Source organism: Stigmatopora nigra, chromosome 2 (assembly GCF_051989575.1).
Source record: "Stigmatopora nigra isolate UIUO_SnigA chromosome 2, RoL_Snig_1.1, whole genome shotgun sequence".
Taxonomy (NCBI): domain Eukaryota; kingdom Metazoa; phylum Chordata; class Actinopteri; order Syngnathiformes; family Syngnathidae; genus Stigmatopora; species Stigmatopora nigra.
The window spans coordinates 12,961,805-12,984,487 of record NC_135509.1 but is presented as its reverse complement, the minus strand read 5'-3'; the positions used below and the strand labels follow the sequence as shown (position 1 = coordinate 12,984,487).

Below are 22,683 nucleotides of genomic sequence, written 5' to 3'. Positions count from 1 at the left end.
GTACTACTATTCTTTTATTCCAATTTCAGGACAAGATCGGCTGTTAAATACTAAAAATCTTAAAATACTACAATCAGTTGAAAACAGAAGCAGCAAGGCAAAAAGGTTTTGTAGTACGACAGTGTCGTGAAACAGTCATTTACGGCTCATGGCAACTACCTCGCTGCAGGAGTTTTGTTTGGTAGCGTGGGTAAGTTCCAAAACAACTCCTATATTTGCACTTTTGGACTGATCTTTGTTTTTATTACGTATTAAGAATGTTTCTATGCCAGTGTACGTCGTACCGATGCTCATCTGTTAATCTAATAGGAATAAACATGTTTAGCATCAATCACAGCGTCTTTAGGCGACCAGCAAAGAATATCCTTTAAAACAAAGTTTTATAAAAAGATCAATGGTTGGCAGGTATTAATGGACATGTCTGTCAGGGTGCGAACAGCTACGGGCAGCTTGATCAGGGACATGAAGAGGATCAGGCAGTCCCGAAGATCTCCATCAAGGCTGCTTTACAGGAAGGGACTGTCCGGCTTCTTTGCGGTGGTGGGGGACACACAGTGGTTGTCACTGGTAAGTTATTGTTCATTTTGTCTGTAATTGTATCTACGTTTAATTTTGCCCTCACTATTCAAAATATATTCAAATCAATATAAGTATTGTACATTAATTGCAATATTTTATTTGCCTTTTTGGGCTGTATATCTTGTTTGCATGTTCTCCTTGAGCTTGTATGGGTTTTCTGTGGGTATTCTGGTTGTCTCCTAAATCCCCAAAACATGCAAGGTAGGCTCATTGAAAACTTAAAATTGACCCTAGTTATGAATGGTTGGCTGGCCACCCATTTACGGTGTTTCCTCCCCGCCTGATGCCGATAGTTATCTGGGATAAGCTGCAGCACCCCCTGTGAGGATAAGCGGTTCAGGAAATGAATGAATGCATATTCGAAATTCGGATTATCTTGTATTCATTTGTTCCTTTTCTGTATCGCTTATCCTCTATGATGTATTTTATCTCACAGTGACCAGTTTGTTACTGGGTTTTGTATAAAGAGTTGCCATTGTGTGTGGTTGTCCAGATGATGGAAAGGCGTTCACGTGTGGGCAGAATAACAGGGGCCAGCTTGGACTCGGACACACTGCCAACTGCTCAACACTTCAACACATCTCAGGCCTGAATCAGAGAGTCACAAATGTCGCCTGTGGCTGGGATTTTACTCTTCTCCTTACTGGTAATTACATGAGTGATGATCATCATTTTCTTACAAAGGAACATACAGATCACTGACAGATAGAATTTAAAACTTCTGATTTGCATACAAGATTACTGGCATGCTTCACTTAAAAAAAAAAATCTAAAAAGTCCAACATGCAATCACTTATTCTAACTGCTAATTATTTTTCTTTCACACAGATTGTGGTAATTTATTAGCGTGTGGCTCCAATGTGTTTGGACAGCTTGGTACTGGCCATGTGACTTCCCACTCTGCAAAACTAATTCTCATACAGGTGAGCACATAATGAATTTGCAATTTATGTTTTGGTGTTTTACCCATTTGTACAGTGGTCAGTGATTTAAATCCTATATAAGTACCCAGAGTCATTGTTAAGTGTATATTCACTTTATGATTCAGATTGTCATTTATTCTTCTTGTTTTTGGCTTATTCTTAGGATCTAAAGGACTGTGTGATAAACATAGCAGCAGGCCTCCGACATGCTCTAGCCATCACAGGTATACAGTACAATTATAAATGAATCACTGTGTTTACGGTCATCAATGAATTCTGCTCTCAGACTCAGGATGTGTCTACCAATGGGGGACAGGTCTCTGTAGCCAAGCCAAGAGAGCACTTAGTCCAAACCCTGTTCCAGCACACCTCAACTCCAAGGTTCCTTCTTTGGTGCCAGGTAAGAAATAGGCTTGTTTACAGATATTGAACTAATGCTTAAAATAGTTTTATTTGATGACAAAAATATTTTTGACCTTGTTGCAGGTTTGACTCAAGAGAAGGCTCGTGTTGTTGCCGCGGGCTCGGCGCATTGTGTGTGCCTGACAGGTATAGCTTGGAGAATACTGCACAACACACATACTTTTTGTTCAAGAGTCAAAAAAACAAGCCCCCTCCCTCAAAAGCCAAATACACTGATTACTGAGGTGCGAGTGCCTAAAATTATCTACTCTATATTTTATTGTGGTCTCACTATTTAGAATTATTTTATATAGCAAGTACTGGTCACCAATTTCATTGAAAGATGAGAATTCACTTCCACCTAATGGGGAAATTATTCAATGAGGCTTTTAAAGTACGCATACATGTAGGACTGTCAAAAGACTATCATTTGAAAGCCATGTATACAAGTGCTGTTCAATTATTTTTCTGCCCTTGGTTTGCAAATAATGACTGTCATGCACACTATAAGCTTCTATCCTTTTGTGTGTCCTGTAATTAGTGGATCAGTGGCTCCTGATTACTGCCCCGCTTCTGCCAAATGAAGACTAATGTAGTCGCCGTTGTTGCGTGCAGGAGATGGTGATCTGTTTCTGTGGGGAAGCAACAAGCACAATCAGCTGACTGCCACTGAAGCCTTCATTGCCACTCCGGCTCCACTCGATCGCTCGCTGCTATCTGGAGAGAAAGTTGTAAATGTGTGGAGTGGTTGGACGCACGTTATAGCCCAAACAGGTGAGAGGCGGCATGTTTGTTAAGGTGCAACACTGAAATAATGCAAGTAATTCCTTGCAGAAAGAGGGAGAGTGTTCACTTGGGGTAGAGGAAATTACGGACAACTTGGTCGCCCTTTGGCAGCTGGCCCGAATTCTGAGCACCGGTCAGCAGACAATAGCAGCAAGGCCTTCCTCCCTGCCGAGGTGAAAGGTCTCTGTGGAGCCACGCAGGTAAAAATGATTATAACATAAAGCAATCTTTGTCGGGGGGAACGGGGTTGGTTGTCACATTTGCAATAAACTGACCTCCAGTGGTCGGTCTCACCGGTGTTAATATTGAATGGATCACAATTGTGGCAATAAAAAATCCACATTGCCTCTGCTGTAGAGTGTCACCTCACTTTGTGCTAAGAATAAATTAATTTTGAAAAAAGGGAAAAGGGCCCTCTAGGTTCCACAATATGTTTCAAGTAATGAAAGTTAAAAATAAAAGCTACAGTTTGGATTTAGGTTTCCTTGATGCCTATTTTTTTAGGTGTTATTTAAAAACAAGTTGGGATTGGATTGAACTCTTGATCTCAGAACTGTGAGGCAGATAAATCTCTATCTTTGCTTGATAATACGTCTTTATTAATAAAAAGGTGAACAATCATATATTGGGTTTGTCAAGGAAAGAGTGATCTTTAAGAATTTGATGACGAAATGTTCATGAAAGAGATAAAATGGTGACAACCAACCTTATTCTTTCCGAATATACAACTATGTGGCCAGTGTATAATCACTTCCAGTTTTTGCTAATTAATGGAAAGAAGTTAAATCATCGTTAATGGAATAGAATTACATATTTCTGCGTTCTCTAATCCAGACTAATGGTGAGTTAGGGATCATGTAGTGCTTAGTAAATCCAAGAGGAGGCAGCCAACACCCATAAATGAATAAAAGGAAGCTGAAAGTTGTTTGATATGGATGGGATCCATCACCAAGAGGGAGGAGACACCTTGTTGAAATACATCATTACACGTGCAAAGAAAAGCATGCACACGTTTCTATGATGATCCACAAGGGAGAAAACCATTAATGTCTTGCACAGTCAGAGTATTTTTTTAAACCCCATTGGGGCCATTGTATGGCTATAGCACTTAACCTGTGGTCAGAATTGTTGCTGTATGCCAGGAGAGGAGTGGCAATAGAACAGATGTCAAGGTCGGTCGTGGGTGAAATGCGGATCGTTCTTTTGTAACGTGCGGGGATCACCATTGCGGCAGCCGCCATGTATGTCATTGCAGCAACACCTTATGTGCGTCAAGCTAAAGGTGAAAGATAGATTTGCTGAGTGGACAATGAATCGCTTAACCCGACAGGGCTCGCCATGATGTGCGTACCACACCCACACAGTCAATGTTTAGTTAGCTGTCACATCTTTATGAGGTATATGAGCATAACAAATAAAAACCTGTCACTTGCTTACTTGCCAGTCTTTTATGATGGAGTTGAAACAAAAAGTAGGCAGCTAAAGTGAATAAATATGATAATAAATAGTGTACTATTATAGTTAAATGTGAATCCTCTGTGCTATAGAATGATAGAGTGGGAGGTTAATCTAAAAAGACTGAGAAATGAAGAGCCATACTAGATAAATATTGCTTGAGTTGATTGTGCCGTGTAATGACGTTTTTTGTTGATGAGTTTTCTTTTTTTATATGAGAATTGATCATTGTTTACTTGGTTTTATTTTATATTTTTGTTAGAAACGTAATGCAAAACTTAACATGAAAATTTGAACTCCAGCAGTTACCAATTTGTAGCTTTAGGATGTATACTGTGTATAGAGAATATCATTTTTATTTACAATTTCTTGCATTATTAATATTGTGTTTATTTTTTGATGGGAACAAATATCCTTACTTACTATGGTAAATGATTTTGAAATGTACTTTTGTCTTAGTTTGCTGTTTTCTGGTGTCTCAGCAATTTTGGGCAATGCTGTCCTTTGTAAAAGTTCAGTGTCAGCCCGCAGCATGCATATTAATGTCTTCTTCTTTCCCCGCAGATCGCTTGTGGATCTGAACATAACCTTGCCACCATAGGTGAGTACAATCCTTAAAGAACTGCCATATGGTTGCTTTTCCTTTCAGAAAGGAGGTTATATTTGTAAAAATCTGGTTCAAATACTCACCCAACTCCACTAGCTATAAGCAAAGCTCACACTATCGTGTCATATTAGCCCCTGAAACAACAATTTACATTAGAAAAAGGTTCCTTTGCCTTACCAAGAGATTCCTGAAGAAATGTCTTGTCCAATACATTAGAGATTACACTTCCCCGTGAATCTTTGATGTCGTCTTCCCAAGAAGTCTGCGGTCACCACCTCGTTCTGTGGCATTTTCCAGAAAGAAGTAATTACAGCCCGCTTAGGATGGGGATCACTGACAGATGCAATTGCGCGAACAGGCCTGTAAATGAGCTGAATTAGTCACACATGCATTCACAGGCCACTTTTTACTGTTGGAGGATTTGGAGATGGGGTGGCAGAAGAGTTAAATGTTACACATTGCACAATGACAACCCAACAAATGTTCTTGTGCCTCCTCATGAAATATTCAAAGATGATCCTTTTCGTGCCCTGCCAGAAAGTCACCAGCTCGCATGAAGAATGATTTTTAGAAGTCCAAATTTTCTCACATTAAAGTTTGAACGCTGACCTAGTTGTTACATCAGAGTGAATATAAATACATCTGAGGGAGCTGAAACACAAGAAGAATGTCTCTTCTAAGCACATGCAGATATTTTTAAAAGCGTCATTGTAAACTGTTCAGACAGGCTGTCAAAATGAAGAAATAGTGAGTGGGAACGGGACGTCATCATCACCTCCTAAGAGCTCTTGTGCAGGGCTGAGCAACTTTTCTGATCACGGCCCACGTTCGGATTTTAAAATGGGAACGTGATATGCATAATTCAGAAAAGAAGTATACAAGAAAAATATTAAAATCCAAATGCACTGGCAAGACCTCAATTGCTCTATTAAAGGACTATTAAGGAAAAACTGAGAAAGATATAATATGGAACTTAAAATGGTTAGATTGGCCTTTTTACCCAATTGTCTATTACCGAGTTGGCAAGCAAGTTAAACACGGAGCAAAAATGTAAACACCAGGGAATGACCTGCCAAAACAGACAGAAACACACACAAAAACACACAATTAAAACTATATTATTCACCATTGCACTTTCTTCCCCTTACAAAACAACAATCCAATCTGCCAAATTATTTTTTGAATATCATTTATTATTTGTTTTGAATGAGCCCTGATGAATTAAAGTGTGTTTTAAGAGAGAAGAAAAGTAAGAGAAACATGAATTGAGGCAAAAAGAGCCACAGTATATAGAAAATAGGATAAGAAGCAAAGCGCTGCATTCATGCGACTCGAGAGCCACGTGTTTGCCACCGCTGGTCTATTATTTCTTAGTTTTCAACTGGAATGAATCCGACAACTCAGGTAGAACGTGTTTCAATGCAGTTTACAGCCCTTTAACTGACATCTAAGTTGATTGTTTCTGTGGCTTCTGCGTCATCGCTTGGCCTTTTTGTTTGTATATATATTGCTTACCGTACAAGATATCCTAGATTAGGCTCTTGACACTTTTGACTTCATGTTTAAAAAAAGTGTTACCTTTGTCTAACACGGTCTGTGGCAGCCAATGAGTTAAGAGGTGACCTCATAATAATGTAAATGCCTGGCATTGGCCATCCTTAGCCCACCCCTGCTCTAGACAATAAGAAGGCAGAACAGGCAAAGGGAGCGCTGCAGTGAACTTTTCCTGCCGCGCTCTCCTCCATCCGTCTTGAGCGCGGTGGCAGTAGGGGCAATGAAATAGCAAAACAGCATTGGAAGTTGAGAACTGAGTGCTGCTATTTCTGGTGCTCAAGTAGGTCAGGCGGAAACCAAGCAAGAGCTGCATGCTGCTCATGATATTTGTTGCGGGTTATGACTCTCCAACATTTACACCTGAGGACATGCTCCTCATTTGTGGGATTTGCGGCCAGAGGTAGGAGAAGGTCCAAAGGGGGTCTTTTTGCCAGTAGATCAACATTTTTTTTTCTTTTGGTCCATGGCAGAAATTGATTATTGGTTTTGTTCCTAAAAAATCATCCAAAAAATGATCTCGCCCAACTTTACAAGTGTTAATTATTTGACTTTCGCACAGCCGTTTAAAAACAGGATGTGTTGACTGGAATATTGCTTTTGGTTTGAGCGTCTTGATTCCAAACCTTTTTTTTTTTGTTGTGCAGAAAGTGCAGCACTTAGTTGCCATGGAAACACTGATGTGCGGTATGTTCCTGTCAGTGAGGCCATGAATAAAGCACTGTGCCCAAATAAGAATCTGTCTTCCAGTCAGGGCAATGTTTTAAAAGTGGTAATTTCACTTCTAACCGATCAACATAAACATTTTTTATTTATTTATTTGTAACTACTAAATGCCCTATCTTAAGGCTGACAGGCATTTCTTTTCATAGCCCTTACTGGCCGTGTGCCACACGGACATAAGCTTGCTGGCATGATATCTTGGTCTGCTCGCTGGCATATGTTTTGGGTGCGCGCGTCCAAATCCGCCCCGCCGGTGCTCCTCTCCCGTTTGATGAGACAAAGCATGAAAGACACACGACAGCAAGAATGGGAGAGCTGGCGGATGTGTTATCCTTGAGAAAGCAAGCTCGCTTCTGTTGCCATGGTAATGGAGCCTATTAGGTAACCGTGTTGCCATGGCACGTGTCTCCTCGGCGATGGGGCCCTGACCACACCCACTGACAAGCTGTCCAGCTGTGATGAGAAGGGAGGCTTTATTATTACGTGCCCATTGCATGTCAGCCCTGTGTAGCTTGGTTTTCTGATTTCTCCTCTCTTTTCCCGCAACTCTGCCTCGCCCACCCACTTCCAATCTGCTATTATTAGCTGACGTGTTGCCACACTGACCCCTGATCCCTCTCCTTCTCAGGGGAGCGTCTCCTTTCCTGGGGCTGGAACGAACACGGAATGTGTGGAGACGGCTCGCTGGCCGACGTGTTTGAGCCACGGCTCCTTCCCGACCTCACTCCTCTTGTCATTGGCTGTGGGGCCGGACACTCTATGGCGGTGTGCGTGGAGAATACCAATCATTTCACCTGAGTTCCCTATACGGACTTCTTTTGTGAATGAACGGTCATCGGACTGATTAGCTTAAGTTTGTTACTCGCCCGTAGTGGAGCATTTATGCAGTGGCTTTCACCAGAACTTTTTATGTGGATGAAGAGAAGCACGTACAAGCTACAAATACCTCGCAGTGTGTGCACGTTTTTTATCTCAGCGGTCATCCTTTCTCAAGGCAGGTCATCAGCACAGGCGCTATCTTTGCATGACATGGTCATTTATACACCTTGTGGATCCTTTTGCTTTGTTGGTCCTGAATAAATGAAGGCTTTGAGGATGAGGGTTGGGCCTGAATATACAGCTTCATCTTTCATCCCCCGGGCCTTTTTTTTAATGCATTTGAACTTAGTTTCCACTTGTTTTATGGTAACACTCCCAATCAGAAATGTTGATCATAGTGCCACTTTAACTCGCTACACATGATGTATTTCACAAGGGGAAGTTTGCATGCTGCATTTGACCCACTTTGCATATTTATGAGTAATGCAGAGATCTGCAATGCAATACCTTGGGACTAACTACATGTCAAGGGCATTGGGAGGACCCTTGTTGAATAAGGTTTTTACTGCATTCTATTGATTGCTGCTTTTATTTAAAATATAACTATACAATCAAAATATGTATCACTCGTTGTTTTAAGATTTTTCAAACAATGAATTAACGAACACCCTCTGCAAATCTCTTGTTTGATATTTATTTATTTTTTTAGATTTTATTTAACACTATTTCTTGTACAAGTCTGAATTGCAATGTTCAGAAAAGACACCGTAAACCCTGAATCAACAAACCAATCAAAACTACCACTGAACACCCGACTAAGAGGACTAGCCACAAATTGCACGGTGTTCAAGACACAAACACTCACGCAGTCTTTAAATCGCACTCGACAGCACACATTCAACTTGGTTGTCCTTGTGTGTTTAAATGATAATGTAGCTCACCCAATGACTAACACAGAATTCCCGGTAGTTGATCGGCAGTGTAATTGTAGGTGTTTGTTAAAAAGTTGGTCCCTTTTTACTTTCATCAACCTACATACCACTAAAACTCTACTTTAAATATTTCTATTGTATTTGATCCATACTAGTTTATGGTGCTTATTGCCTTTCACTGCTGATCTACTATAGGTCCCTGTGCATATAAGTCATGACATACCTGTAAAATAACAGTTTTTAAATGGAAAAAAAAACTTGTTTATACTTTTGAAAGCATTTTTTTTATCAAACGTATACTTGTTTTCCATATTGTAGTAGTTGTTTTGTTGTCCAATCAAATAAAAGCTGGATCAGCCTTCCAATTGGTACTCTGTTTAACTTTAAGCTTTAAATTAGTGCTCAATTTTTTTGAAGCGCAAGACAAGATGTTGATCAAGTGCATCCCTGTAAAGAAAAAAAAATCTTGGTTTAAAAATAGAAAAGACAAAATTTTAGTTTTCCCCAATTTGTAATAGTGGAGGTAAACAATAGCCCATATTTCCTGACGTTTTTAAATGCGGCTACACTTTTAACTTATCAATTGTGGATATCTCAAGCTGTCACACATGATCAAACACACTGTTCTATGCGCTGTCAATGGCCTACTCAGACTTAAATGGGATGATGAAGGAGAAAAACAGACTGTATGCAGGTACAGATTTCACAAGTTCAGACTGTAAACGGTGTGTGCCTATATTGCCAGGTACTATTTACCTGATTCAAGTGATTAAACCATCTCCATTATCTTAGTTGTTAAAAAAAATGTGATTTGCATATTTAGATTCTTTCACACAAAGGTTTATTTATACTACGTCTCGGGGTTTTCGTTTAATTTCATCTAAACGACAAGATTTATTCCTTTCAAATAATGACATGGCACACTTGGTATTTTAGAAGAAGCGTTAACTTTACATATTAACTCTGTCTACTTTGTGACGTGCCATTTAGCTTATGTGAGTCCATTAATTATTATTGACTGTCTCAGTGAAATGAAATCATGTTAAAAAAGTGACTTTTGAAGAATTTACATGGCAGAGGCACTTGTCCAGTATTGTGTGTATACAGTGTTTTGGCATTTGGCAGTACAGGAGTTACTACTGTAGTTTGAACTGTGAGAAAACTATAAAGTATTTTAAGGTATTTTCCTTAATTATCAACTGAAAAAAACACTGCAAATATGTTCTTCATTAAAATGCATAACAATTTTGGCTTTGTTAAATGCAATTTAACCCTCAACAGCGAGTTCTGGACTATTTTTTCAACAGCAAATGTGATTAGTTAATGCCTCAAAAATCCCAGGTAAAGATCAAGTTCAAGTATGAGTGGAGTTTTGACTAAACATTTAAATTAATAAAAAATCCCAAGAATGATAAAAGTAGAGTAGTGCAAAAATCTAAAAAAAATTTAAAAAAAGAAAGAAAAGTGAGCATGAGTGCAAATATCACAGCGTGTTTCAACGTTTTTGAGGTGAAAAGGCAAAGGTGATTAAAAAATCCGAGTGACCACTTTTGACTCTCTAAACACAGGGATCACATAAATATTTGACGTTCACTCCAAAACATTGGTACACATGACGTCAGCACACATAAATAAAAGCATAATTACAGCACTGGCACACACACACACAGAAAATAGGCACACAGATTTACAACACAGTCACCAGTCACAGATACTTAGCTACATAAGGCTTGACAACAAAACGTCCTCAGTGCTACACGTATGCCGAGTTTGTGGTGTTCTGGTTGCCACTGTCACACCCATTTAAAAGTACTAAGTAATACACACAACATTGCTACAGCACTATCAAGTAGGTGATGGGTCATTATGGGTCATACACATAGTGGTCGGTACACCATGGTTCATAACACAAACTGACTCGGCTGGTTGTCTGCTCCGGTGCTGTCTCTGGGTCTCTAAAAACATATACAAAAAAAAAACAATAATGAAAAGAAATTACTACACCAAGAATGTTTGATGTTGGAATTAATGGTGATGGCTGATACCTCCGTGGCGTAGGGAGAGGTGAAATGACACTTGGAGGATTAAAATAAAAAGTGCTCCGTTAGTCTCTCATGGTAAAGACAGCTTTACCATGTGTATTCCCATGCGTAGCCAAGGCATCAGACAAAGATGTATTGTCTGGTCCGGACTCAGAGTCGGTTAATAAACATGCCCGATCATGCGGCCGTCGAGAGGTTGAGACATATTTTTCAGTCATTTTCATGCGTTTTTTTTATATATATTTTTTCTCGTCATGCTCTCATTGGCACCTTGTTTTGTTTCTCTTCAGTAACCATACACAATTCTAGACGGAGGGAAAGATGTGTATGCATGTGTTGTTGAAGAAAAATGGAGTCTAAACGCTCATTGAATACAAAATTTATTTCATGCAAGGACTATCTGTACATTTTTTTTATTAGAATACTTTTCTGTTGCATAAATGAAAATAGTACATGCAATTACCTTTCCCCAAGAAGACTCACACCCCATACTTTCCCTCCCCCCACCTGCATCTCTTCACAATAAATCTTCACAAGTTTTTTTTGTAATTTTTTTAACTATGTAATGTCCAATAATCACCACAAAAGACATGAATTGAAATGTAAAACTCTGCTCATCCAGACTAAATGGACTTGTGCACTTAATTTTAGGAGAAATTTGCCAAACTTTACATTGGTCAACATATAATCTGTTAAAGTGCCATGAAAGAAATGCATATAATTATAGGAACCATATCAAAGTATAGTTTTTAGGTCTTTTAATATTATGTTTCTGTACTTTTATTGAAATCTCTAGTTTATTATATACTGGATACATATAATACTATATTATGTGCTAATTGTTTTTCCTCTCCAAAAGAATATTTGCTGGATTTCTTTGAATAATAACTAAAGAGTCATTCGTATTGTAAAATAAAATCCTAAGCGGCTTATTACAGCTTTAGAGCAAGATTGATGCCAATTACCTCAAGTGACATAATTTCCAAATTTCAGTGGTCAAATCAATACAATAATGTGAACGATATATTGGGGAAAGGCAAAGAATGGCAGCTACATAAAAATCTTGCTATGACTGAGTCTCTTTGTAAAGCTGTCTCAGAAATGCATAAAAATGGCAAAGCTTTTTGATGCTTTTGAAAGACAAGGTTTTCTCGTACAGGTACTGCAATACAGTTAGCTTCTTGTAGAACATAATTTCTCATGCAGTTCATGCAAAGGTCACCAACAGTTTTTTTGTTCTGTTGACATTATTCATCACTAGTATCATAGGAATCATCTCCATAGTGCAAGGGACACCATCTTGCTGCGTTTGCTCTCTGTGCTTTTTTCTTATTTTTTTTTGTTTTGTTTTTTTTATCCGGATGTGGCCACTCAAAACAATGTCCGCTTTGCGCTTTCAAAATTGTAACTTCTCTACTTTGCAACATACAAAGCTCTTATGAGGAGTTTCCTTAACATCTGTCAATAGTACATATTAGATATGTATTAAAAGCAATGTGTGGTTAATGTCCAGCATAATGTTGCATTTTATGAAAGATTCTTTCACAGAATTGTCAGAAGCAGATGAGAATTAAAAAAAAAGAAAAAAGTAAAAGAAAACGTTGTTGGCTGAAAAGTACGTGAGATCAAAAGCAACAGAGCAACAGGCAATGGAGTCAACGAAGGGGGAGAAAAGTCGAGTTAGCCTGTTGAAGAGCGATTTGTGTGACTCCTAGCTTAAGATGGGATGATGCCCCCCACCCAAGCAAACCCTTTAGAAAGCTGGAGTATCAGAACAGTTGAGATACAGTTTTCCAGGGAAAGGAAAATAAAAATGAGGAGCAGGAACGAGGGTATATGTGAAAAAGCAAAAAAATCATATAAAGGGTTTGGGGTTATTGACAGAAAACAAAAATAGGAGACGTGTGGACTGGCCTTCCATTGGCATTGTATCTGCTACTCAACCATGCTACATAATGGATGGGATGGGAGAATGTGAGTGCTGCATTAGACAGGGTGGGCTGCAGGGCAGGGCGGACACTGAGGACACTCCAGAGGCATCCCCGCTCATGCCAGACATGCTGTTAAGGCTCCAAGGCTTTTCATAACCTTCAGTTGAAAAACAGAGAACGTTCTGAGTACACTGTAGCACTGGATCCATGACATATGTGTCGATGTCATTTTTTGTGCTCCTTGTTGATAATACTACACCTGTTGCTTTCTTGTTTTTGACTCCATAGAGAGAGGTCAACTCAGACTTGAGACACATCTGATTTCTACATGCATTGAGTGAATCCGGAGTAAAAGGACATGCACCGGGTGGTACTGGAATGGTTCGGAGTAGAACACCATAACAGGTAGGCACCTTAGGTAGGGAATGGCGGAAAGCTACTGTGGAATTTTATTTTTCGATGCGTGGTTACACGCTCGCGCAGCTTCATTGGGAATGTTTGCGTCAAAAACTTGAATTTTTAGTTCAAGAAGGTCTATTTGTGTTGTGCTCCTTCACCATTCTAATAGCACCCATCAGCAAGACACGTCATGCACCATTATGGCCAAGAGCATTGCACTCAAATCAGGATCCCACATGGTATTTTTTTGTTAAAAACACATACATACATGATACACACAAAGCACATGAATATATATTCTCAAGCACATAAGGACAGCAAATTCTAGGTCATAGAAATCTTCAAAATATTTTTTTTGTTCTTACTAGTAAATAAAGAGGGGTATTACATAATGCATGGTATCAAAAAATAGATTATGTCGATGTAGACAACTAGTATTGACATTTGTGGTGATTGTGCTTGGCCTTAACTTAGATTTTGTACAATTCCCAAGGGGAATGATTGAGGAGAAGCAGCTGCTGTGAAGGTGTGTCGCATTAAGAGGTTTGCAGTTGTGTACGTGTGTTTTCATGAGTGTGTAACACTCTGCAAAGAAGGGAAAAAAAGAGGCGTGTCCTGTCTAGGGCCTTAGAGCGTAGCGTGTCAGTATCTTACTGGGGCCCGTGATTGGCTGTTACTGTACGTACCCCTCCTTACTCTGCCCCCCGTGTGCTTGGGCCGTTCGGCCGTGGTGACCAGGAAGCAGGGACGCTCTCGTTCGCTGGGGCTGAAGTTTTCCTCTGGAGATATGGCCTGGTCGATGTGTGGGCAGTCCTCGTTGGCGAGGGCGGCGTTAGCGGCCTCGCCGTTCAGCTTGGATTCTTTATGTAGTATAACAACAAAAGAAAAGTCGAGTAACCTTCATTGATTATTGAGCGCTAACCCTCCCAGGTGTGCTGGATTGGATGTGTAGTACTTTTAATTGCATGGAATGAGTTCAATTTCTGTGAAAATTAGACTAAAATGTGCACAAGAGCTCTTTTTAAAAATGCATTATTCCCCAGGAATCACATAATTACACTAATATTCCCATATATGTTTTTATTTTCATTTTTAAATGGAGCATTTTGTTTTCCGTCACTGGAATAGAAAGCTCCATCTTACGGCACCCTGTAGATCTGTCTTGTAGTCATTTATGTATATTTAGGGTCATATCATCCCATGCGCAAAGGTTTTTAGCATTTTATCTAAGAGTTTAACAATAACCAAGTTTTCTGTTCTATTGAATACAGTATATCATTTGTTAGGTGTGCTAAGGCGAGTGATTGATGATTTTTAGTAATTTCCTAAAAACCCTAGTGTTATTTGTATTACATTCCCCACTTCATTGTATTGAAATCATTCCCAGCTATTGAAAATGATGCCAATGAACTACAACAGGGAGGAATAGCTGTGAATACTGATTTTTCAGTGGCATTGGTGGCACTTATTTTCCCCTTAAAAAACATGGAATGACTGAATGAACATCGCAAAAGGCAAGCGCATGACCACTAATAATTTGCCTGAATCACTTTTTCTGTCCATTCACACAAATCCTGTACTTTATTGATCGTGTGCTGGGAAAGTCTGCTGTTTGATCTCATGCCTGACTCATCATCTGACTGAAGTGTGGGAACAGAGAAACAGCCGAATGGCGATATGTGTTCTTCTACAGGCCAACAAACTGTTGCTCAGTCAACAAGCTATTGAAATGTATTAGTTATAAATATAAAGAGCTTCACCTTACCTTGAAACTTGATCTCAAAAACGTCATCGTGGGCAATAGGACTTTGATGTTGCGAGCTGATGCTTGATTTACAGAAGTTCGGAGAACCGGGTTGGGGCGCCCGTGGGATATGCCGATTTTTTTTCTTTGGTAGTTTCTGTTTCGCCATGGCCAAGGAGTAATACATTCCAAAGTTGTTGACAATCACAGGGACCGGCATGGCAATGGTCAGCACGCCCGCCAGGGCGCACAAGGCTCCCACCAGCATACCGGAGGTGGTCTGAGGGTACATGTCGCCGTAGCCTAGGGTCGTCATGGTCACCACCGCCCACCAGAATCCGATTGGGATGTTCTTGAACTGGGTGTGCTCGCTGGCTCGGGGGTCGTTGGGGTTTGCGCCGATACGTTCCGCGTAGTAGATCATGGTGGCAAAGATCAGGACGCCAAGGGCTAAGAAGATGATAAGGAGAAGGAACTCATTGGTGCTGGCTCTCAGGGTATGGCCCAGAACTCTCAGTCCCACAAAATGGCGAGTAAGTTTGAAGATACGCAGGATCCTAACAAAGCGGACCACTCGGAGGAAACCCAACACGTCCTTAGCTGCCTTTGACGAGAGACCGCTAAGGCCCACTTCCAGGTAGAAGGGCAGGATGGCCACAAAGTCGATGATGTTCAGAGCGTTGCGGATGAAGTCAAATTTGTTTGGACAGAAAGTTATTCGCATGAGGAATTCAAAAGTGAACCACACCACACAAACGCCCTCGATGTAGGTCAGATAGGCCGCCGTCTCTGGTTCCTGGTACGTGTGCTCCACCGTGACGTTGCCCACCAGTTCGATCTCGGTGCGGTTGACGATGGGGTTAAAAGTCTCGTGGGTCTCCAGACAGAACGTGGTGATGGACACCAGGATAAAGAACAGCGAGGCCAGAGCCACCCACTGAGCGGGAAATCGGAGAGTGGTGAAGCAATTGGAAAGGGAGGAATGGGAGGGAGAGGGGAGAAGGTGAAGAAAGGACAGAAGAGAGAGTAAGCATACAATGTAATCAAGCCCGGCCAATGCAATTTAATCTGAAACGGCATCATCTGATTCAACAGTGACAGTCATGGGGTCTGCGTCTTGATTCCGAAGTACCATTAAAATGGAAACAATCAATGTGAGCTCAACACTCCCTCGTACCCCCTCCTCGCTCTGTCCTATCTCAAGGTCACGGCAAATTTTTCAAGCCATGTCAGCAATAACACACACTGAACATTAACGACTAAATGGAAATGCGGGAATCTGGAATTCAGCGCCACACTTACAGCAGGTCTTTCCCTACTCAAGGTCACGCTGACCGGATAATCAACTCCTGGGAATCATGGTGGGCCGCAGCTAATTGGAATGAGCTCTGCCATTAAGGCCGACCAACGTCATCCCTGATGACAGTAGAGTAGAGTACTTCACCCCACATCGCCATTGATCTGCTGATCACGTTTCATCACATAGAGCTCATGATATTTCTGATACAAGCTCCATATGTAGGAGTAACTGATAGTGTGTTCTCCCTGTTATTGATCATGGCACTGTCCTTGCGCCCCCCCCCTCCCCCCCCCATCTGATCATACTGGATTACAGTCTGCAAGTTGGGTGGTTAGAAACGTCTGGAAGCATGCCACCGGCGGGCGGATCAGTCGATGCGCAGAGCAATTGTGGAGTGAGATTTTTCATCACTCGATGAAGACACCAAATTTGCATCAGTCCTGATTTACTGAGGTTAAGTGCACTCTTGAGATAATGTACAGTCTTGTTAAGAGCCAAGACGGACTAATGAATGAATCACAGAGTGACAATGGAAGCGGGCATGTCTAAGCATGAGAGAATTGTATATTCCACTGAGCAAAGGGAAAACACAGCGCCTCAGTCATTCAAGTCCATTCATGCATGCTGAGATGGAAAGCAGGCCTTCATTACACCGAGTCATCAGTGGCATTTCTTTCAATTGCATGGAGGAAATTGTTTGCTGATGAAAGTCTGCTTCCTGTCCAAGTAAGCGTTATTGTCCACAGATCTCTAATACATGGTCTTTGGTTCTATCCCATGGCCCTTCCTTTATCTAGTATCTGTTTTGGTATCCAAAACTCCATTTAAACGTGGCCACAAAATTCAGTGCAGAATGTTTAGTACTGCGTTAGACCTCCGCAAGCGTCGTGCAAACACACAAACCCCCGCAGCTACGCACCCAAAAATAAAAAGGTGAGTGCCACAGCAACAAACCACTCATTCCACGCATACTCAAAATGAGGTATATTTTGCTCATTAAGTGCCACAGCTTGCAATCAGATCTGCATCGTCATTTATAATTCTGAAGTGGTTAGTGGAAAAAGCTTTCAGTGGTAGCTTCATTTCAATTTCAATTGAAATTGAACTCATTGAAATGACATTACAGGGGGAAAAAACACCGTTGGTGCAACTAGTTGAGAAAGGACGCAAATCCTCATCGTGTTCAATTCGGTCACAAATATTGAAGCGCTCACACAGTGTGTTATTCTTGTGATGTATTGCATAACATTGTCGTGAGGTACGCCCCCTCTACGGTATGTTATGCACAAAATAACAGCCTGCCATCAAATCCCAATACAATTCCACACATATTACACCTTAAAGAAACAACGCAGGCCATGTAGGCATGTCATTATGTGATTGCATTGACTAAGAAAATGCCTATCATTTTTAGTCACAGTTTCACTCCATATTATGCTTCATTCAAAAGTCCAAAAAGCCAATCAACTTATTAATCCAATGGAGGTTGTTTGAAGACCAAGATGTAGTAATTTTGTTTAGTCCAATGTTTAACACATTAAAGCCTCTGAGCAATTACACCCTTCAAACCACACCTCCATTTGCAAGATTTGTCTCGGTGACACTTCGGAACAGTATGAGAGTGGAACACGATGGCCTGCTTATTGGTTAACTCTCACTGTTGCCGGCAAACCGTGAGCTTGCACTGATGTGCTGTGACAAGCCTTTTCCACTGATGTATCCACTGTGAATAGAGTCTGTAATTAAGTCTGTAGCTCAGTTCTAATTAATTTTCTTGCCTGTCTTACTTTCTTTGCACGTGCAGAGCATCTTTGCTGTCGAAGATGTTGCATGTGCAAATTTAAATGGATATTTTGTTATGTCAAGTCAATTAGCAGCTTCGAAAAAAAGGACAAAATCATCTAAACTTTTCTTAAAGTTAACTCTTACATTGCCATTGACAATGATAGATCCAATTGTTGCTCTTTTCATCCTTCTGATACGAATATTAAGGTAAAATTAATATGAGTAAATTGTTGAATTTGGCCATAGTAAATAAAACCTGACATTTGAATGGAGAAAAAAAATGAGTAATACATGTGATACGACTTTAACAACAACTTGCCCTGTCAGTGCTAGCATTCTGTATGCCTGTCCGTGTCAACTGTCAATCACACACCCACCGCTTGCGAGCATTGATGCCAATGCATTTTGTTCTGTCAACAAATCGTGCATGTTTGAACCTTCTGAGCAAGAATTCAGCAGGGGTATAAATAGGTCTCCATTTGTGGCTCTTTTCTTTTAAATCCTCATTTCTTTGGATCTTATAAATTATGCCACCATGTTGTTTTTGTGCATTCCAAGAAATTTGCATAATAAACACTTTGTAGTATCGGTTTTTGACTAAATGGAAACCGACCGACTTTCATGGTTTCATTCTGAACCGTCACATTCCCAGTTATGTTAGGTCCACACATAATTTTCCTTCCTTGTAGTTATTGTGACACTTTATTTGAAATCTTCTGATGACAGTCTCATAAGACTTTCATAATAATATCATAACCCCTATTTTTGACACGCCTGGATAATTATGACGTATGCCACTAAGTGTCCTAAAAGAGTTAAAACCCTCAACCTTGCAACAATGTCAACTCTGAATCAAAACTGACATCATTTACTCAATGCCACTTAATAATTGATGTCATAAGCAGTGGAAAAAAAAGTATAGCTGGGTAATATTACTGCTGTCATATTTTTTTTCTATTTCAAAAAATGCCCTGGCCTTTGAACCGAGATATATAGACCTTTTTTTTTTTTTTAAATCAATGAACAGTGATAATTTTTTAGTAGAGTTAGCTCTGACTGAATGGGGGGCCTGATAATCAGGCTGCTGCAGCTGTTTAAAGCAGCATGAAACACAGCAGGCTTTAGAGGAGGACACTTGTCAGAAAAACATCTGCGGAAATAGTCACTCTCAATGTTCAGAGGCTTGAAATGGAAAAATGGCCAAAAGCAAGGAGCAAAAATGTCACCTCTAACTGCACACTTGTTATTTTCTGGAGGCTTGCCACTGAAATGTTACTGTGCGGTGCCAAAGATCTGCTTTCCCTAATATGCTATTGACCCATTTAGCCTCTCTACCCAGGGAACCTTGTACCCTAGAAATCCCATTCCTAATTTTTCTTTTATAACTTGTTGTGAGGCTGGTTTCATTTTATTTTCATGCTATTTTTTTAGGAATAGTGATTCAATTGAAATTTGGGATGAATGCATGATTACATTTCATCACCTGAAAATGGCTGTTGGGAAAATTAGAAATCCATCAAAATATAAGGCTAATCCTCAACTCTTGACTTTATGATTCGTGAATCTTGCTCAGAATATTTCAACATTGACAATAAAGCAGCGTAGACACGTTGCCATGGAGAAGCTGCAAGTGGCTGTTATTTACCATTCCCAAGATTACTTTGTTTTTCTTAGTTAGATTAATTCACTAATTACTTGAATTGCTTCAATTCCGAACATGAAAACAAATTCATCGCAGAATTCCGTTTAAAGTTGTCTATTTTTTCACCAATAGTAGATTAAACGTGTTTGGAAAAAGCTTGTGCTGACAAGGTTTTGAATTTTCCAACATTTGACTGAAGGCACGCACATATTTACTTGAGGTATACTTTTTGACAAAGTGCAACAGGTGGATTCATAGTCTTAGCATTTTCCTTTTAATAGAAAAGTACATGACTGAATTTTTCAGGCTGAAATAGAATAACTTTTTTCTTAATGAGAAAAGTTTTTTTTTTAATGGATAATAGCTTGATGGCTTTAAGTTGCGTTGACATCCATATTTGGGATTAGTCACTTAGTGTGTGAAGGATTGATTTCCTATTCCTATTGGCTCTGTCCAGAAGCAGTGCACCCTCGGCCCCTTACTTGCCCGTCAATCAGCCTCGGGGGTACAGCCCCAAGAACCCTGCCTAGCAACAAGTGTTTATGAATATTTGTGTCTGCGTTGCAGTGTTGTTCCTTCGCAAATCGTAAATACATATCACTTTTATGCATAACAATCACACTCCCAAGTGACCTTTATTTTCCATTTTCTATTTAGGAAGAGTTACTGATGGCTAGATTTTGGCTTAAGGATTTTTTTACAGCCTTTTCACGCACTGGGACGTCAATTTCAAGGTCATGGAGCACCTTAGCAAATCACTAGGCGGCGATGAATTCATTCCCAGATTAATTTGAAAGAGGGTGGAGGGAATAAAAGGAAGTGTGCAAAGAGCTCACTCACCCTTGCATATTTCGAGGAGTAGGGGTCTTCGAAAAGAGCCCAGACGCGCCTCTGCCAGCGGCCCCACAAAGCGCCGCTCCGGGCGTCGGGAGAGTCTCCGTGCGCCAGCCTCCTTGTCATTTCATCCACGTCGTCCTCGCCGTGCTCCTGCTCGGGGTCGCCGTCCTCGTTGCCCAGGTCCAGGAGTCCCCCCCCACCGAAACTATCAAGGGCCTCCTCGGCCTCCCGGTGCTGCCGATAGGTCATCCAGCAGCAGGGCTCCACGTCCGTCTCGTCGATGCCCCAAAAGGCCAACTCTTCCTCGTAGAGTGGCCCGCAGACATCGGCGGGGCAGTGCAGCTTACCTGTCCTGTAGTAGTTGAGGATGTGCGCGAAGACGCCAGGGTGGCGGTCAAAAAAGAACTCCTCGATCTTGGCGTCATAGTCAAAGTGGTTGGGGGCGTCGGGCTCGGCCAGCCACGACAGACGGGTACCGGGTAGGGTGCGAAGGGTGCTGCGGTACGTCTGATGCCTGATCCCTCCCACGTTGATCACGATGCGATCCTTGTCGTCGCTCAGGCCCATCGCGCCCCTTCAAACATCGCTCTGTAAACTTCCCCTCGTCATGGCGGCAAAGGTGAGCGAGGCGTCGAGCCACCTGTCGTCTCCTCGCCCGGCAAGCAGGCAAATAAAAAAAAACAATCACCACTGCTCGACGGGCTTTGGAGATGTGGACCCCGCCGCCGCGGCTGCTGAGGATGACGAAGATGCTGCTGACGATGATGTACCTGTCAGGCTGGAGGCGAAATCCAAAATGAACGCGGCCAATGGCATCGCCGCACGATTCCACAGAGAGGAAACGCACAATAGAAGCGAGCTTGCGTTCAACTATTCAGAGCCACCAGTCCTCCTGGACTTTGGTCGCAAGGTGACCGTGTTGCTGGCTGGCATGGGTGCTGAACGGACAGCGCCTGTCTTGCTCCTGGTGTTCAATCCCTCCTCCAGACGCGCCTCCTTCACATCACAGCGACGCGCACAGCCTGATGGCTACAGCTCTTTGTCTCGGCAGCAACAGCGACAATTCTCCCTCTCCTCCTCCTCGTCAGAAGCTGTCTGTGTGGCTTCCGATCGATAGAAAAGAAAACATCCAAGTCAAGAATGAGGCACGCAGCGTGCCTCCCCTTCTCAGAGCAGATGGAGCATGCCCATGTGATGACTCCCTAATGGTGCAATCCTATCACGGTGCTCAAAAATCCTGGTTTCCTTGTCGCCCAGGAGGCATGAGGTGCTCCCAATAAGGGATGCAAGCTCCTTACTTTATAGGGGGATCGGCAATGAGTGAGAATTAAGAAAGGCTGTGAGGTTTCATTCGAATTCATTTCAACATGGGGACCAATCAGTGTTGCTTTGTTTGAGACAGCGAGTAGAAAGACTCTAAAAGTGTAAACATGAGTCCGTTTTGCCTGTGCGTAACCGAAGGGGCTATTGTCTGAGGGGAAGCCGCCAGCAGAGGTCGTTGTTGTCCAATAATTGCAAAAGGGAGTTTTTCTGCCCCCCTTTATGATATTTGCTGATCTCTAAAGTACACTTTATACACTCCCAGCAGATGCACACTCTCTCTGGACACTTCATTGTGTACTGACACAGAATCTAATGATGATTATAATTCCCCCTCTATTAATGTAATGATGATTGTTTTTTGACACTAGCAGCAGGTTAGAAATTCTTCCTCGGAGTTCCTGGATACGGAAGAGGAATCTTTGCTTTCACTTTCCAACGTGTCGTGTACATGTTATCCAGTTACTCTGGCTTCCTGCTACATTAAACGTATAGAAATACAAAATGAGAGTGTGTTGATGGGAATGTTTGACCAAATTAGTGAAGTCAGGTTTTGGGATATAAAAACATTTGAAACTAGGTAAATCATTCCCAAATATACTAATATCCCACCATGTTCGATCACAAATGCAGCATTTTTTTGATTTGCTCTGATTTTGGTCTGGGTGGCCCTTTCACTCTTTCCTCTTGGATATCTGTACATTTCAAAAACAATTTGAAATGTGCATTCATCAGACCACAATTTTACATTTTCTGTCAATCCATCCATTGTCCCTATTTAAGTTTTTTAAAAGATGGAGAAATGACGAAGATATTTTGTGGTGGACTTTTTATTGATACTGTTTCTCGGATCTATCATAAACTCAAAAGTGTACAATAATCAAAATATTTGGAACATGCAATGTA

General features: G+C 41.1%; 2 protein-coding genes across 4 annotated transcripts; one reads left to right on the top strand and one right to left on the bottom strand.

Moving 5' to 3' along the window:
• The first annotated feature begins 17 nt into the window (after positions 1–17).
• Positions 18–9,976, top strand: sergef (secretion regulating guanine nucleotide exchange factor). The gene is made up of 11 exons (XM_077736203.1): positions 18–190; positions 429–567; positions 1,073–1,225; positions 1,408–1,502; positions 1,666–1,726; positions 1,789–1,902; positions 1,989–2,051; positions 2,520–2,678; positions 2,739–2,890; positions 4,710–4,746; positions 7,655–9,976. The coding sequence occupies exons 1-11, from the start codon at positions 149–151 to the stop codon at positions 7,822–7,824; spliced, it is 1,185 nt and encodes a 394-aa protein (XP_077592329.1). The 5' UTR covers positions 18–148; the 3' UTR covers positions 7,825–9,976.
• On the bottom strand, positions 8,484–21,873 carry kcnc1b (potassium voltage-gated channel, Shaw-related subfamily, member 1b). 3 transcript variants are annotated; one of them, XM_077736157.1, is made up of 4 exons: positions 20,461–21,863; positions 14,915–15,830; positions 13,836–14,009; positions 8,484–10,732 (listed from the first exon to the last, which is right to left on the bottom strand). In XM_077736157.1, exons 1-4 carry the CDS (start codon positions 21,022–21,024, stop codon positions 10,623–10,625), a joined length of 1,764 nt encoding a protein of 587 aa, XP_077592283.1. In that variant the 5' UTR covers positions 21,025–21,863; the 3' UTR covers positions 8,484–10,622. The 3 variants fall into 3 exon arrangements, with proteins under 3 accessions (XP_077592283.1, XP_077592277.1, XP_077592292.1); XM_077736151.1 differs by lacking the exon at positions 8,484–10,732 and adding an exon at positions 11,187–12,907 and having other exon boundaries at positions 20,461–21,864; XM_077736166.1 differs by lacking the exons at positions 8,484–10,732; positions 13,836–14,009 and adding an exon at positions 11,187–12,932 and having other exon boundaries at positions 14,937–15,830; positions 20,461–21,873.
• Positions 21,874–22,683: the final 810 nt, after the last annotated feature.

Bases quoted from the DNA above. Each gene is read 5' to 3' on its own strand.
- sergef (XM_077736203.1), top strand. From the start codon at position 149: ATGGCAACTACCTCGCTGCAGGAGTTTTGTTTGGTAGCGTGG. The intron at 191-428 runs GTAAGTTCCAAA...CATGTCTGTCAG, and splicing joins AGTTTTGTTTGGTAGCGTGG to GGTGCGAACAGCTACGGGCA. The intron at 2,891-4,709 runs GTAAAAATGATT...CTTTCCCCGCAG, and splicing joins GTCTCTGTGGAGCCACGCAG to ATCGCTTGTGGATCTGAACA.
- kcnc1b (XM_077736151.1), bottom strand. From the start codon at position 21,024: ATGGGCCTGAGCGACGACAAGGATCGCATCGTGATCAACGTGGGAGGG. The intron at 14,010-14,914 runs GTAAGGTGAAGC...TACTACATAAAG, and splicing joins TTTTGAGATCAAGTTTCAAG to AATCCAAGCTGAACGGCGAG. The intron at 12,908-13,835 runs GTACGTACAGTA...TTTCAACTGAAG, and splicing joins GGGGGGCAGAGTAAGGAGGG to GTTATGAAAAGCCTTGGAGC.